The 16,905-nt window shown below is 38.7% G+C and overlaps 1 protein-coding gene, 1 long non-coding RNA gene and 1 pseudogene across 2 annotated transcripts; 2 read left to right on the forward strand and 1 right to left on the reverse strand.

Annotated features, from left to right (window-relative positions):
- Positions 1-472: 472 nt before the first annotated feature.
- LOC117165500 (uncharacterized) lies at positions 473-1,786 on the forward strand (annotated as a pseudogene).
- A 168-nt stretch (positions 1,787-1,954) lies between these two features.
- LOC143303082 (uncharacterized) lies at positions 1,955-3,721 on the forward strand. The gene has a single exon (XM_076621086.1). The coding sequence runs from the start codon at positions 1,955-1,957 to the stop codon at positions 3,719-3,721; it is 1,767 nt and encodes a 588-aa protein (XP_076477201.1).
- A 9,325-nt stretch (positions 3,722-13,046) lies between these two features.
- On the reverse strand, positions 13,047-15,458 carry LOC143302448 (uncharacterized). The gene is made up of 4 exons (XR_013057968.1): positions 14,914-15,458; positions 14,716-14,764; positions 13,480-13,569; positions 13,047-13,376 (listed from the first exon to the last, which is right to left on the reverse strand). It is a non-coding gene; the product is annotated as an uncharacterized LOC143302448 (long non-coding RNA).
- Between the last annotated feature and the right edge of the window lie 1,447 nt (positions 15,459-16,905).

The following is a 16,905-nucleotide window of genomic DNA, read 5'->3' on the forward strand; positions in this document are numbered from 1 at the left end:
GAAACATTCGATTCTCAAAGCCGTATCATGCGTCAAGTGAAAAGTGCATACCAGTGCCACCCACTATCATACAGTGCCACGTGCATCCAACATAACCAGCAGCGGAAGCGTTACCACCCCAGCGAGGTCAGTAACGTCAAGGGTCGTCACCGTTGAAGAGGCATAATTCGGTGGTTGAAATGCAACCACGCAGCCTCACGCCAACAACTGGAGGGTCGACTTCAGTAAGAACACGTCTTACACATCAAACGAGACACACACGGTGACGAGTAACATTCAAACTCACAACCACAAGGTAAGCTCGTTCATTGCATTTTCCTCACAACCTGCTATACCAATGGAAAACACAGAGAAAATTACCTCCTTGCATCGGAGACGAGGCTTTCAAATCGGTCGATTTACCTCTCTATCGAAACGACTCGATGAATACAAAAAATCTACACAACCGATTAAGACCCAGTTAACGGCCTATATGACACTACTCGACGACGCGTGGAAACAATATCGATTGTTACAAGAGGAATTAGAAGATTTAGGCGAGATAGACGACGCGCGCGTTTCCAAAGTAACCGACACATATTACGATCTTGTAGTCCGAATACACACCTTCCTGGGTGATACACCAGCATCGTCGTCGAAATCACAAGGCTCCGAGTCATCTAATGTCGCCGAGCCGACATCAGTTAAACTGCCGGAAATTCACCTGCCTACTTTCGACGGTGCCATCGAAAATTGGCACTCATTTTACGACTCCTTCTTATCCACTATCGATCGAAGCGAGCGACTTACATCCGTGCAGAAATTTCATTACCTACGATCCTCTTTGACCGGAAAGGCCGCGCGAAGTATACAATCGCTAGCCATCACCGAGTCAAACTATGCAATCGCCGTCGACGTGCTTAAGGAAAAATTCGACTGCCACCGTCAAATCTGCATGCGCCACCTAGACTTGATTTTCGACTATCCAAAAATAGTTAAGGAGACACCCGAAGCCATAGATGATTTTCTCGAGACGGTCAAGATAAATCTCCAAGCGTTAGAGAACCTCGGTGAGCCGATCACATCAAACGCCGTCCTTATCAAACTATTTACATCGAAGCTACCCCCAGCCATCATTCGCAAATGGTAATGCACATTACCAGACAAGAAAATGCCGGCATACACGCACCTAATAGACTTTTTACAAACACGGACGAACGGCGATAGAACAAGTTCAGCATCTATCGCGACGAAAGGGGCGTCCGAACAACCCAACCGTCAGCGACCGAGCGCGCCGCGAAGTCATGCATTCACCACGACACACAAGATGCTGGTATGTCCGGACTGCCAAAGACAACACGAACTACGGAATTGTGACGTCTTCAAAGCGAAATCGCCCAAGGAGCGCCTCGACACTGTCAAACGGGCGTCGCTCTGTACGAATTATTTAAGCAAGGGACACGCTCTTAATCAATGCTCCGCCGGGTCATATCGCATCTGTAGACAGCGACACCATACTTATTTACATCAAGATCATGGTCACAGTAGATTACGAACACGTGCAAGCCGCACATCGAGCGGTCGATCGTCGAGAGACCGATCATCCAACGGTCGATCTCCGCCTAGTTCACCGACCGCGCGGTCGTCACACCGATCGAGACGCGCATCCGCGTCTCCACGAACGTCTCCCCGAACGTCTCCCCGAACATCGCCGCGAACATCCCCAAAACGCGAATCTCGGTCATCGCGAACGACGGCATCGGGATCAAATATCTCCCCCAGTTCTAAACAGCTAGGGGAACCCTGACGTCCTCAAACGGCTTTGCTAGGGACCGAACCACCGAAAACAGACTCATTGACCTCGCCTCCTTCCGGACCACTCCACCGCGATTTGTTAGTCACAGCGCAGGTCAACATACTGGACAATAGAACTCAACCGTTCCGCTGTAGAGCTCTGCTAGACACCGGCGCTAGCATGAACTTCATCACCGGGAGACTCGCCAATTCGTTAAGACTCAACCAACGGAAATGTTCGGTCCCAATCGGAACACTTAACACGTTGTCGACGACCTCGAAACGTTACATCACGGCCACAATCTCCTCCGTTGACGGCACATACGAACGCACCTGGACATTTCTAATCATACCGACCATATCGACTTCGATCCCAGATCAACCCGTGGATCGGTCAACGATACAGATACCCAGAAATCTACGACTAGCCGATCCAAGATTCCACAGACCTGCTCCGATCGACGTGCTATTGAGCGCCGGGCCAACACCAGCGTCACTGTGTGTCGGCCAACTTGATATCAGTCAAGCAAACGGGCCCGACTTGCGTCTGCAAAAAACGCGGTTCGGATGGGTCATCGGGGGGAGCCCAGCCTCGCAACCACCCGCACACGCATTTCACGCGTCCACGACGGCCTTGCAGGCGGATCTCGCCCGTTTTTGGGAAATCGACGAAGGACCGCCCACTGCGCACATTTCGGAAGCGGAACGACAGTGCGAGGAACATTTCCGGAATCACGTTCAACGCACCCACGAAGGGCGATACATGGTCGCTCTCCCATTCAACGAGACAACTCCTTCGCTTGGATCCTCCAGAGCCATGGCGATGAAGCGACTAACATCTCTCTGCCGTCGGTTCCAACGAGATAATCACGCCGTAATACAGGAATACTTGGCATTAGGGCACATGACGAAAGTTACCACGGGCCACTGCACGAACGACGGATATTTTCTGCCACATCATGGCGTGATCAAGGAGTCCAGCCAAACCACGAAACTCCGAGTCGTGTTTGACGGATCGGCCCCAACCACCACCGGAGTTTCATTAAACGACGTACTTCATACGGGACCGAAACTACAAGATGATTTATTTTTCATCCTTCTAAGATTTCAATCTCGTCAATACGTCATTACAGGCGATGTCGAAAAAATGTATCGCCAATTTCTTGTGCGCCCGGAGGATCGGAAATTTCAACAAATTTTGTGGCGCAATGCCGATGGAGAAGTCGACACTTATCAACTCAACACAGTGACATTCGGGCTCTCAGCGGCCCCTTATCTAGCCATCCGCTGCCTCAAGCAACTGGCGGACGACGAGGGGCATCGATATCCACGAGCGGCGACGGTCTTACAGCGAGACTTCTACGTCGACGATGTTCTCACAGGAGTCGATACAAGGGTCGAGGCACGATCATTGAGAACGGAGCTCACAGAACTGCTCAAGCTAGCCGGCTTAAACATTCGAAAATGGGCATCGAACGACCGGGAGCTGCTACGAGGACTTCCCGAGCAGGACATAAACGATAAGCTGCTACTCGGCGAATCGCAAACCTTCAAGACACTGGGTGTTTGGAATTCCTTCGACGATTCGATCCTATACTCCGTCAAAATCAATAATGCCGACTCTCGAATTACGAAGAGAACAATCAGCTACGAAATCGCCAAGATCTACGACCCTCTCGGATTGCTGGCACCAGTAATTGTTCGAGCTAAGATGCTGCTCCAGCGACTCTGGACACTAAAAATTGATTGGAACGAATCCCTACCGGCTGACGTGCACACGGAATGGAGCAAATATTACGCACAGCTGCCATTATTGAATAACGTGGAGTTTCCACGTAAAACGATAATCAAACCCGCAGCGGAAATTGAGTTACACGGGTTCTGTGACGCCAGCGAAAGGGCATATGGAGCATTAGAGGCATCGTTAACATTACTAGAACCGTCCTAAGTGCTAATATCTCGACTCAGAGATAATATCTAGTTTCTGAAAGCTGGTGTCATAAATCATAATTGTCTTCATAAATTTTCTATTTTCTATAGTTTATTTGATTGATTTATTTAATGTTGCTTAATTGTATACTGTTAAAATGAATGAAGCTATGGATTATATGGAAAATAAATAAAGTTTGTAAATAAAAGAGTCCTGAAGGATACAGTTTATCCCTACATTTTATACCACCCGTTTAACGTATTTGCGTAGCTAATCTGTTAATCTTGCATTTACGAGCATTAGGACAATATAATTTGGGTTCGTGAATTTGGCTGCATGCCAATATGGAGGGTAGCGTAATGTCGACGTAAACTCATGCCATAAATCCGAACAATAATCTTCTTCAACGAATAGTCATGGGAATTTATCCGTTATATGATTACTTTTATTCAACGAGACCTTAGCAATTTGCAATGTTTAATAAATTTTACCATTTTTTATTAACGTAGATTATTATATAAAAATTGAGTTTAGAAAAATGAAAATATTTCAAGTAATTGAGTTAAGTTTCAAGTAATTGAGTATGAAAAATATATTTGAATTAGAATAATTTAATACTTTTTTCTACAATAGATATAAATGAAGTACATATTATGCTTATACTAGATACACGATAAAAAGTATAATTTATGTATTTCTAAATATCCTTGTTTGAAATGTTGTCCGTCGCAATAAACTTGTTGCAATATTTTTTCTAATAATATTTTAATATATTTCACAAATAGTAATTAAAATGCAGAATATTGTATGTAAAATACGTATAAATTATTTTACATTGTTCGTTGTATATGATTTCCAACATTCTGCTTCCAATCTAAATGTAAACAAATTTACTAGAGAGGATTAGCATTGGAGTAACTAATATAACGAAGCATGTCTAAAAAAATAAAAAATATATTCATTTAAATACATATAAAACAGTAGCAAAGGAATATATTATAGAAATACAAAAAAATGTAATTAAACATATGTCGGAGATGAAAGAACACCGGTGCCTTTGGAATTTTGGATAATCCCGCAACATTGTAATCTAGAGTCTACCATAGCTGTAATGAAACAATTGTAGTTATTCAATTCGATTGTAGTTGTTCGAGACTTGTGATAGTGAGCTTGACCCTATTCTTCGAGTAAGATGATTGCCAGATGTCGATGCGTTTCCGCAGTACATGTGCAGCTTTCCCTCGAGAGCGGCTAGCATCTTTTTCTAATCACCGATATGGAGATTGACCAATTGACAGCAACGTCAATTTCCCTCACCTTCCGAACGAAGGCTTTCCTCCACGAATCCGAGGATCTCGTGTCCTTAGACACACCCCATATAGTTTTCCTCTGTGGCATCATCGGCACGGAAAGTCGCTCCCTCTTGCGATCTCATCCACGAAAAGAGTAACGCCTTACGATCACTAAATATTAAGCGTTTTATTAACAAAGAGTGAGACTTAGATTTTGTGAGCACGTACATCTATCATCCCGCTGACCGCGGATTCGTTATCGAACCTAAGGCCATTGTCACTAGTGTAGCGAGCGCCTAATCGCCGTGGTTGATTGTCAAGTCTGTGGTATCCATACTTGTGTTGATAAACCGTACCTTTGTTATACCATAACGATGGCTAATTTCAATAAAGATTCATCAAACACCCACAACCCTATCCACAACGCTACCCCGACACATGCATTAGGTTGTCCGAAAAGTTTCTTTCGTTTGATAAGGTGATTATAGATGAACAACAATTTCTGTTTTATATTATTTTATAAAGCAGGGGAATACTGGAAAGAAAATGGAGAAAAAAGATGCAGACTATGTAGAAGGAAAGAAGAAGACCTGAGACATGTAATAGAAGAATGCGAAATAACGGGAGGAACAATAGAATATAAGAAGAGAAATGGACATAAGAGATGTAAAACCGAAAGTTCGTCCAAAGCCGAAAGGCACGGACTAAGCAATAATAAATAAAAATATTATTTTATTGAATTAGGTATGATCCATTTCGTTCTATTCCTATTATTATGTTCGTGCACAATTCAATAAACTAATATAAAACAAAAAACATTGTGCGACTATTATTCCCTTATAAAACGAAAGCATAAAACGTAATAAAATATGCATGGTATTCCATTCCCACCATATTTAATATTTATCCTTAAGTAAAGATAAAAGTTCATTAAATATGCAAAAAGAAGAAGAAGAAAAAAAATGAGGACCTAAGAGTTTCTCTTTATGTCCTCTATTTGTCGAGCAAGCAGGGTGCAACGTCAAAGATAGAAACATCACGTAGAGGTCCCGCTGTGAAATTTAATATCCATATCCAAACTCTGGAAGGTGCAACAGGGGACCAATTCTGGATGACAGCCCTCACGATTTCGCGATGGGACAGCATAACGCCAATTCACCGATGCCACATTCTTGCTTTAAAATGTCTACTCGTTTCTGCGTAGCCTCTCTTCGAAATAATCTGCTCGCAAAAACCAAAGCTAAACAAGCGACGGATTAGACGCTAGTCGAAACGTGTCAACGAGTGACAATTGATTTTATTTTAATGCGCCTGTTTAGGACATAAAATGTGAAAAAAATGGAAAAAAATTATTTTTTTTTTAAGGGGGGTAAGGTTAATTCATACAAAAAAAGGCATGTTTTTGTGAATTATTTGTGACGACACAGTTAAAAATCTCTTTATTAAAACCAATAGTACATTAAAGTATGACATTCGAAGAATATTGTATAAAATTTTCACGGAAAAATATTAAAAAATACGGCAATGGCAGCAATTATTAGGACGTGTATCGGAAAAAAGTATAATTGCCGTGCCCCTCATAACTTGGTGCTGGATCATCCGAAATCAAAAAATCAAAGTTCATTCGTTAGGTAATAGTTTTCTCCAGGTAACGCTAGGAGGGTTTTTCGAAATTTCAATTTTTCACTTTTTTGGAACACTTTGAAGGGAAAATTAGCCGCAAATTTTCGCAAAATCGGCTAACTCAAAGTGTTCCAAAAAAGTGAAAAATTGAAATTTCGAAAAACCCTCCTAGCGTTACCTGGGCGAAACTGTTACCTACCTGATTTTTTTACTTCAGATGATCCAGCACCAAGTTATGAGCAATTCTACTTTTTTTTAATATTGTTTGGAATATACATATATGTTTCGTGGCATAGGTTATGTTTCGCTAGATTTTATTGATGTGTTAACTAGTTTTAATATTGTATATTTTAATATTTAATTAATAATGTAAAACACACATATATATATTTTCACGACGTAATCTTCCAATGGGATAAACAATGCATTTTTAAATTTTTTTTATTTATTTATTAAAATATTGATCTCATACATACATATATAACTTGTAATGTGATAATAAAAATTTTTTATTAGAATGTTAACTATGTATAATTACTTGGTTTGTTAACAGGTTTATTTAGTTATTTTATTTATCCATTTATCTTTTGTTATTTAATAAAATATAACATGTATTCTTGTCCCTTTTCCTAATTATTTCCTTGTTATTATTTTATTTCGGATTCATCAGGTGAGTTCGCAGTTCACTCAGTTTATTAGTTAATTGTTTTATAATTTCTCCTTTTCTTGTTGATTAATTAAAATGTGTCTTCCACTTATTCTCTTTTGCTATTATGTGGTATATAATTATTTTAACTTCTAGATTTTACCTGTTCCTTCGATTTACTAGTTGGTTTTATTTAATAGTTTGTTTTGCATTTGCGTATTCCATCTTCGTTAATTAATTGTAGTATATTTTCCTGTCGTCGGATATAATTGTTCTTGTTCCAGATTGATTCGCACCTCGCTCGGGTTGTTAGTTGGTATAGGTTATGTTATATTTTTCATATTTATTACTTCGTTAGAGTATTTATTTCTATTTTATCATTTACGCTCGTATGTTAGTTTTCTATATATAACTACGTTTAATTAGTCTTTTATCAAGGAATTTCCATTTTCGTTATACCGTGCGTTTGTTTTGGAGTGTTCGAACTGTCACTCGCGTTGTTTGTATATTGCAATTTTCTATTTTTCGTTACGGCACGCGCGGAGCGCGGGACGTGACACCAGACTGGGAATTCAATCCAATAGTTACCAAAAAACGAAGGTACAAAGATTTGTTTTCCTACAGCCAAGAAGGTGCTTACAAAGGCACTTCCAGACTGGGAATTCAATCTAATAGTTACCAAAAAACGAAGGTACAAATATTTGTTTTCCTACAGCCAAGAAGGTGCTTACAGAGGCACTTCCAGCCTGGGAATTCAATCTAGTAGTTACCAAAAGACACGACAGACGAACAATACCCATCACACACTAACACTTCTAGCTTAAAGAAAATAATAATAATAATAATAATAAAAAAAATTTTCGAAATAGTCCTTAGACTATTTCTGGTGGCAGCAACTACCGTATTAATCAGAAATCTAAATTAATATTTCATACGCAATCATATCATTTCAATATTTCCCTTCCGATTAAATTCAACTCAAACGGAAAATAAATTTAATAAAATTTAAATTTAAAATTTGATCGATTTAAACAAATAAATACGTAACAGAGATTAATTTTTGGTGGCAGCGGTGGAATACGCTCCACAGAGGATTAAAGTTGTCACGCTTGTCGATAAAATATATATTTAAGAAATAATGGCGACTAAATTGGAATCGTTGGACGAAGAAATGGTTTTGACATTGTCGGAAAAACTTAAAGCATGGGATGCGCTCCACGGAGGATTAAAGTTGGTTTAGACGGTGGGATAGGTTCCACGGAGGATTAAAGTTGTTACGATTATCGATAAAATATATACCTAAGAAATAATGGCGACTAAATTAGAATCATTGGACAAAGACATGATCTTGATGTTATCGGAAAAACTTAAAGCATGGGATGCGAATTTTCGCGACATGAGTACAAAAATGAATAAATTACAAGACGATGTGCGTTCACTGAAAACAAAAAAAGAAATCAAGACACCCGTATCATCGCCGATAATTTCCCAAGCGACAATACCGACAGAAGTTAATCCCCAACCAATTAAGTTAAAAGATGCAATAGAGACAGTACCGGTGTTCGACGGACATCGACCCTCGGTATTTCGATTTTTAAGAGCATGCGAGCGCGCACGAAACATGGTTCCTAGGCATTAAGAATCTCAGTTAGTAAAATTATTAACGAATAAGCTTCGCGGACACGCGTTTCTCGCCGTAGAAGACACAGAAGTAATAAGTTTAAACGATTTCGGGAATAAATTAAAAGATATGTTCGGTCCGGGAAAAACGGTTAACGAATATAAAGGGGAATTAGCTACAGTATTTCAACGACCGGGAGAAGATATTTTGGACTACATAGATCGCGTCAAAGATCTCAGACTGGCGATAATGAACGGGGAAAGATACGAGTACGGCACCGTATTTCAAGATAGGATAGATCGAGACACGAGGGAAGCTTTCGTTAAGGGGCTCCCAAACGAGGTGTATTTACGAGTAAAGATAGCAGGATACCAATCCTTGGACTGGACGATGCGTACCGCCAAGCCGTGAAAGCAACACGAGAATTAAAACAAGCGAACAATAGAATTCGATACCAACATCCGACACCTTCGAATAATTATAACCGAAACAACGTTCATCCACCATACAATAATATCTACATCGGAAACAACCGCCAGGACTGGAGATTTGTACCGCCGTCGTGGAAATATCTAAACAACCCGGGAATAGAAGAAGATGTCAGGAAAGAAGCAAGAGCAATAACCTGGGAAGAAAGATGCATAAATAAATACCTCGATAGAGATCTAAATCAAAAGAGAGATGCTGATCATTTCAACCAATCAACTTTTCAATGCAAACACCATTCCGTTGCTGTGATAAGGGATAATGTCACGTTAAACAATGAAGCAGAAACTAGGAAATTGAACGACGAGACGATAGGCAACGCTTATCCACTGCCTAATATCACGGAGATATTGGACCCGCTGGGAAGTGCGAAGTGCCTCTCCACGTTCGACTTGGCAAAGATACAAAAGCAAGACTCCACGAATTTCGTGAATGACTCAACCATAATAGGAAAAGAGATAGCGAATGTATCTCACTCAAAAACTTCTATAAAACCATCAGAAGGTAACTTTATCGAACTCAAAGCCAAATCATTAAATTGCAAGGAAGATCACACTATAGAGAATAAAAATATAGCTATCCCTAAATCCAAAACAGAATCTATAAGCAAAAAGGTTTGTAATAAAAATTCAAAGAATAATTCTAAATCTACCGAAAATATTTCTAAACGTTCCATACAAATAAATAATAATTTAATTATAATAAGCACTTCCAGTGAAACTATTCATCCTGAAAAGGTAGAGAAAAATCAAGGTGTTGTGAATAAAGTAAATAAAGAAGAAAAAAGGGTAATTAAGGAAAAGGATTCTAAACATTTTCAAGCTGAAGAAACGCAAGTTCAACGAGCTCAAAGAAATCAAAAGGGAGAAAAGAGGGAATCACCAGTCGAAGATATACATAAAAACTTGAATAAATACGCTAGCCATTGGATTATAATTGGATTAAAAATACTTCATTGGTTACTACATCTAGTCTTTGACATAGGTAACATAGTAGGTAGTGCTAATCTTATGATTCCCCCAGGAAAATATATGTCTGGTTTACATTAGAATTAGGGTTAGGGGCGTGAAACGAACCTTCGTTTGGGTTACACGTTGTCGTTATGCAATAGAGAAAACATTGACTAGTGCAAATACGATTATTATAGAACCGGACAAGTAACTGTGGTAATTAGATACTCGAGAAACTAATGACAATGATCCTAGGCTCAATAACGAACCCGCGGACAACGGGACGGTAGCCGTACGCACTCGCAAAGATCTAAGTCAGATTCTGTGTTAATAGTCGCTGGCGTTAATCTCTTTTTTTGTCGATGAGACCGCAAGAGAGAATGACTTTCCGTCCCGGTGATACCCCAGAGGAAAACTATGACGGGGTGTGTCTAAGGACACGAGATCATCGGATTCGTCGAGAAAAGCCTTCGTTCAGAAAGTAAGGGAAATTGGCGTTGCTGCTAATTGGTCAATCTTCATATCGGTGGTTAGAAAAAGATGCTAGCCGCCCTCGAGGGAAAGTTGCTAGTGGGAGACGCCGCTCGTTGAAAAATAGGTCTCCCCTATCTTCCCGTAGTTGGGACAAAGACCGTTTGTCTGTTTGAAGGACTTTAGTTGACTAAATCTTAAGATTTATAACGGGCCCTCGAGCTAGCTGAACATGTACTGCGGAGACGCATCGACATCTGGCAATCATCTTACTCGAAGAATAGGGTCTGCGTGTGGCGAGCCACGGGACAGAAACCATTGGAATGTTTACTGTCGCGTGTCGCCACGAATATTTCTTTTAAGGAGAGCTATAGAATTACTCCATACCTTTGTTAGACAAAGCGTTCATCCCGTGACCGCGGCTACGTTCGGCGACTGACTGTCGCCTCGAGCCCAAGCTCATTATCACAACTCTCGAACAATTACAATCGGATTGAATAACTACAATTGTTCAATTACAGCTATAGTAGACTCTAGGTTACAATGTTGCGGGATTATCCAAAATTCCAAAGGCTCCGGTGTTCTTTCATCTCCGACATATAGATGGTATCACACTATACTATATACAAAATATTTTTGAGTTAATATGGCTGCGGCATTTTCAAAAATTTGTATTTTGAATGCTATTGGCAAGCAATTGGATAATTGGATCGGTGTCATTAAACTTGCGTCTTGGCGCAAAATAAAAACTAAAATGAAGAAAAGGAAGGAAATAGTAATTGGATACATGGAAGTCCTGAAGCCAATATTACAAAGTTTAGTAGCTTGTAAGGGAAACGAATATATATAAACCCAAACGATTCCCCAAATACTCCAATTGCACGAATAGTCTCCCCAGATTTTAAAACTAAAACAAATTTACTTTTAGACTCCGGATCAGAAATCAATATCATCAAGAAACCTGCCTTACCCGATTCAGCAATCATCAACGAGCAAAAATCAATTGAAGTTCGAGGAATTACGGCAACGAGCCTGGTCACCCTAGCGCAGACAATAATACAGGTTGCGGGCCATTCAGTTACTTTTCATGTAGTTGATGAATCATTGCTGATCGATCAAGACGGAATCTTAGGATCCGAATTTTTGCAAGATGCAAAGCTCGTCTGCATTACGAGCAAAAATATTAAATGGGAAGTATTTACATCCCGTTCGATACAATAATAGTGTCGAAACGAAGTTCAGTACCATGTACAATAAATATTGCAAATCCGGAGGCAAACGAGGGATTTATTCCCAAAATCGAACCGATTAAGGGAGTCTATTACGGAAACGCGGTTGTGAGAAACCATAAGGGACGGGGTTATCTAAAAGTAATTAATACCACATTGAGGGATTACGAATTTACCATACCTACAATGGTAATTAAAGAATTTATAATTCCCACTTCGCTCTCTCAAACTACGTGCAACAATATTTCAGTATCTAAAGAAACAAGGTTCGACAAAATAATGGAATTGTTGCGACTGGAACATTTAAACATAAAAGAAAGAAGAAACGTTGAAGCACCGATACAGAAAAATCAAGACAGATTTCATCTTCCAAGCGAGACGCTGGAGGGTACAGATATATTGAAAAACGCACCAGCACGTTCCAACGATTGATGAATTCGATATTATTAGCATTACAAGGAATATCAATCACACCGACCAGTACAGTAAACCAAATACCAACAGCCACTACATCCACTCCGACCGAGTTCAGGGATGCGATCAGTCAAATTTCCGAAGGAAATTTGAACCCCAAGAGGGAGGGTGTCACGTCCCGCGCTACGCACGTGCCGTAACGAAAAAACGGAAAACCGCAATATACAAATAACGCGAGCGACAATTCAAATATTAAAAACAAACGAACGATACAACGAAATGGTAATTTTTAATAAAAGATTAATTAAGTGTTGTCATATATAGAGAATTAGTATACGAGGGCAAATAAGAGATAATAAAGTTAAAATAGGTACTCTAACGAAATAGTAAATATAGAGTACAACATAACCTATAATTTCATAATTCGACTAAGGATAAACTATGAAGAACCAATTAACCAAAAGTGACTCGCAAATTAATTAATAAATCACGACATAATATTATATTCAATCAGGATAACCTACAATTTGACAATTTAATCAAATCTCGTAATAACTTCATGAATAATTCAAAGGAAAGGAAAAAGGAATGGAACGATAGGAATACACACCTTTATAACAAACAGGAAATATCAAGCAATTTAATATACAGCAAATATGGACATACAAAACCACAATAAACAAAATATATCTTATATACAACTAGATATAAAATATATAAAACACCTAGGCATATTAACACACTTCAATAAACCAGGCACTATTGTCAGAATCCACACACGAAACGTCAAGATTAAAGTAAAAGGGATTCCACGAACAATACACTCGAACAAGTTAAAACTAACAGAATCGAAACAGACCACAAGAACGATTTCAAGAGACAACGTAGTACGGTAGTATATGGAACAACACTGCTTGTCGAATACTGCAGATAGTGGTAACCTAAAAGGAAAAAGGAAAATTACTATGCGTGCTCTAACTATTACTTAAATATAAAATGTGTAATTCAATAAAATAATTACAAAACAGAGGAAGTGGAAAATACCTCGTGAACAATTACTCATCGTAGAAGGAAGTGTATATGCGAAGACAGGTTATTTGTCCATATCCGTAGAACACAAGGTATGACAGCTAACTGAAACAAATGGAAGAATTAACTTCAATTGTTTCAATACAAAACATAATATTACTAAATGTCTATAACAATATTGTGCCTAAGGAAGTGTGACAGTGCTTATCGAATCATGCAGATAGTAGAAACGTAAAAGAAAAAGGAAAATTATTATGTGTGTGTTCTAACCATCATTTAAATACACAACATGTTAATTCAATAAAATAATTAAAAGCAGTGAAAGTTAAAAGCACGTAGTGCACAATTAATCATCGTAGAAGTAAAAAGTACATGCAGGAATTTCGCAGAAACAAGTTGTGGACCCACTCCGTAGAACATAGTATATGACTGTCAGCAGAAACGAATAAATAAATTAACCTCAATTGCCTTAATATATATGGAAGAAAATAATACTATTAAAAATTTACAATTATATTTCAATTAAACTAAACGAAGCACAACAATCAATAATTGATGCTCGACAACAAACTTACAGTTCGCTAATGGAAAATAAAACCGAAAAAATCAAGAAAGTTAGTGACATTATAATGAAATAACTCAGCGTTGACATAGCGGTCTTTAATAAGAAGAAATAAAATTAATTAGTAAGCGCAGGAAGAGTTAAGAAATAACTAGGATAGGTTAAGTCAGTGACAACGATAATTTACTATTCACATTGAAGAAATTTATACAAGGGTCAACACAGTTATGAGAAACCAACTACCAAATTGGAGTAAACGTGTACGAAGAATCGAAGTTGATATTACTGGAATGATCAAGAAGACGTGAGAAAATAGGAAAGTCAAAAATTAGTGACATAACAAACGATTCAACACCGACCGAATGGTCTTAGCAAACAAGAAAAGGTACTTTATAAGTTAACGAGATTTGTATGCAACCAATCATCGTAGAAGGAAGTGTGCATGCAGGAACTCCACGAGAATTGGCTACGGATCCAACTTTGCAAAACATAATATACGACGGTATGAAGATATCGAAAGTAATAAATACCGACGTAACCAATCATAACCTAAAAAGGGGAAGAATGTTGTAAACCATATTGGAATAGGAATTGATAATAATAAAAAGCTCGTTACTCACATCGGAAGATATACATTAAAACCGACGCAGTTACAAGAAGCCTACTACCAAACTTAAGTGAATACTTACGGAATACTGAACCAGATACTACTGAAACAGTCAAGGCAGCAACAAGAAACTGGAAAACCAAGGAAATATTCTGACATTATAACAAAACAATTCGATGTTAGCGACGCGGTCTTAGCAAACAAGATAGTGGACGGACTATTTTACTATACAGATATTTACAAAATACAGTGTTTTATATATATTTATATATATACTTACAATTCCAGGATAAGTAAAAGTAGTCTTGACAAGTGTTAGACATGTAACGAAGAATCAGAAGATACCAAACGCACACCATGTAACCGTTCCAAGTAAAGGACACAGCGATGAAGGATTAGAATTGTAGAACCTATAAACAATAAAGATTTTAACTAGCAATGTATAAGATTAGCTCCTAAATTCTATGTAAAGGCGGCAAATTACACGCACAAGGTAACGACAACTTCATAACAAAGAAACAGAAAATAGCCAATAATATAGGAATAGGTTATGAATTAATTAAAACTGATTAACTGAGTATCAACGACAAACGCGATTAAGATAAAAAATTATTATATTGTACTAAGTTAATATAGCATAATTGTATTAAGTCTAGCGTAGAGAAATAAGGTTATTTTACGCAGTAGAACTGGTAATAACAAACTATGCACATATTACTATCAAATTAATTAAGCGAACACTCTATAAAAATAAACCACTCGTAACACAACAATAAAACAGTGCTATTGATAAATTATAAAATTTAACAATAACATAAGCCACATGCTATTATATTAAAATAACACACTATGCACATATTAGTATTAAATTAATTAAGCGAACACTCTATAAAAATAAACCACTCGAAACATAACAATAAAATAGTGCTATTGATAAATTATAAAAATTAACAATAACACAATCCACATGTTATTATATTTTAGTTGTTACCTGTTGTCTGTTAAGTGTAATTGTTGATTATTAATTGTTAACTCTGATTGTTGATTAGTTCTAATAAACTGTAATTCGTAAAAACACTAAGAGTAGTTCCTTACGCACCTATCACTATACCACCTCATATATATGTCGGAGATGAAAAGAACACCGGAGCCTTTGGAATTTTGGATAATCTCGCAACATTGTAACCTAGAGTCTACTATAGCTGTAATCAAACAATTGTAGTTATTCAACCCGATTGTAACTATTCGAGAATTGTGATAATGAGCTTGGGCTCGAGGCGACAGCCAGTCGCCGAACGTAGCCGCGATCACGGGATGAACGCTTTGTCTAACAAAGGCATGGAATAATTCTATAGCTCTCCTTAAAAAGGAAATAGTTGTAACACTCGACAGTAAACATTCCAACGGTCTCTGTCCCGTGGCTCGCCACGTGCAGACCCTATTCTTCGAGTAAGATGATTGCTAGATGTCGATGCGTCTCCGCAGTACATGTCCGGCTAGCCCGAGAGCCCGTTATAAATCTTAAGATTTAGTCAACTAAAGTTCTTCAAACAGACAAACAGTCTTTGTCCCAACTACGGGAAAATAGGGGAGACCTATTTTTCAACGAGCGGCGTCTCCCACTAGCAACTTTCCCTCGAGGGCGGCTAGCACCTTTTTCTAACCACCGATATGGAGATTGACCAATTAGCAGCAACGCCAATTTCTCTTACTTTCTGAACGAAAGCTTTTCTCGACGAATCCGATGATCTCGTGTCCTTAGACACACCCCATTATAGTTTTCCTCTGTGGCATCATCGGGACGGGAAAGGCATCCTCGCTCGCGATCTCATCGATGAAAGGAGTAACCCTTTACGACCAGTGAATATTACGCGTCCGACTTAGATTTTGTGAGTACGTTCATCTATCATCCCGTCGGCCGCGGATTCGTTATTGAACCTAGGATCATTGTCATTAGTTTCTCGAGTACCTAACTACCACGGTTACTTGTCCGGTTCTATAATAATCGTATTTGCACTAGTCAATGTCTTCTCTATTGCATGATGACAACGTGTAACCCAAACGAAGATTCGTTTCACGCCCCTAACCCTAATTCTAATGTAAACCCGACATATATAAATACATATTGTACACAACAAAACACAACACAAATGTCACACGCCACCCTCAGTAAACTCGACTCTTCGTTCCTGCTCACACACGATGACTGCGTCTTCTGGGGCCACTCACGGATTCTTGACAACACTTCTTCTTCTTGCACTGAAACACCATA

This window comes from Bombus vancouverensis, chromosome 1, assembly GCF_051014615.1.
Source record: "Bombus vancouverensis nearcticus chromosome 1, iyBomVanc1_principal, whole genome shotgun sequence".
Lineage (NCBI taxonomy): Eukaryota > Metazoa > Arthropoda > Insecta > Hymenoptera > Apidae > Bombus > Bombus vancouverensis.

Bases quoted from the DNA above. Each gene is read 5' to 3' on its own strand.
- LOC143303082 (XM_076621086.1), top strand. From the start codon at position 1,955: ATGAACTTCATCACCGGGAGACTCGCCAATTCGTTAAGACTCAACCAA.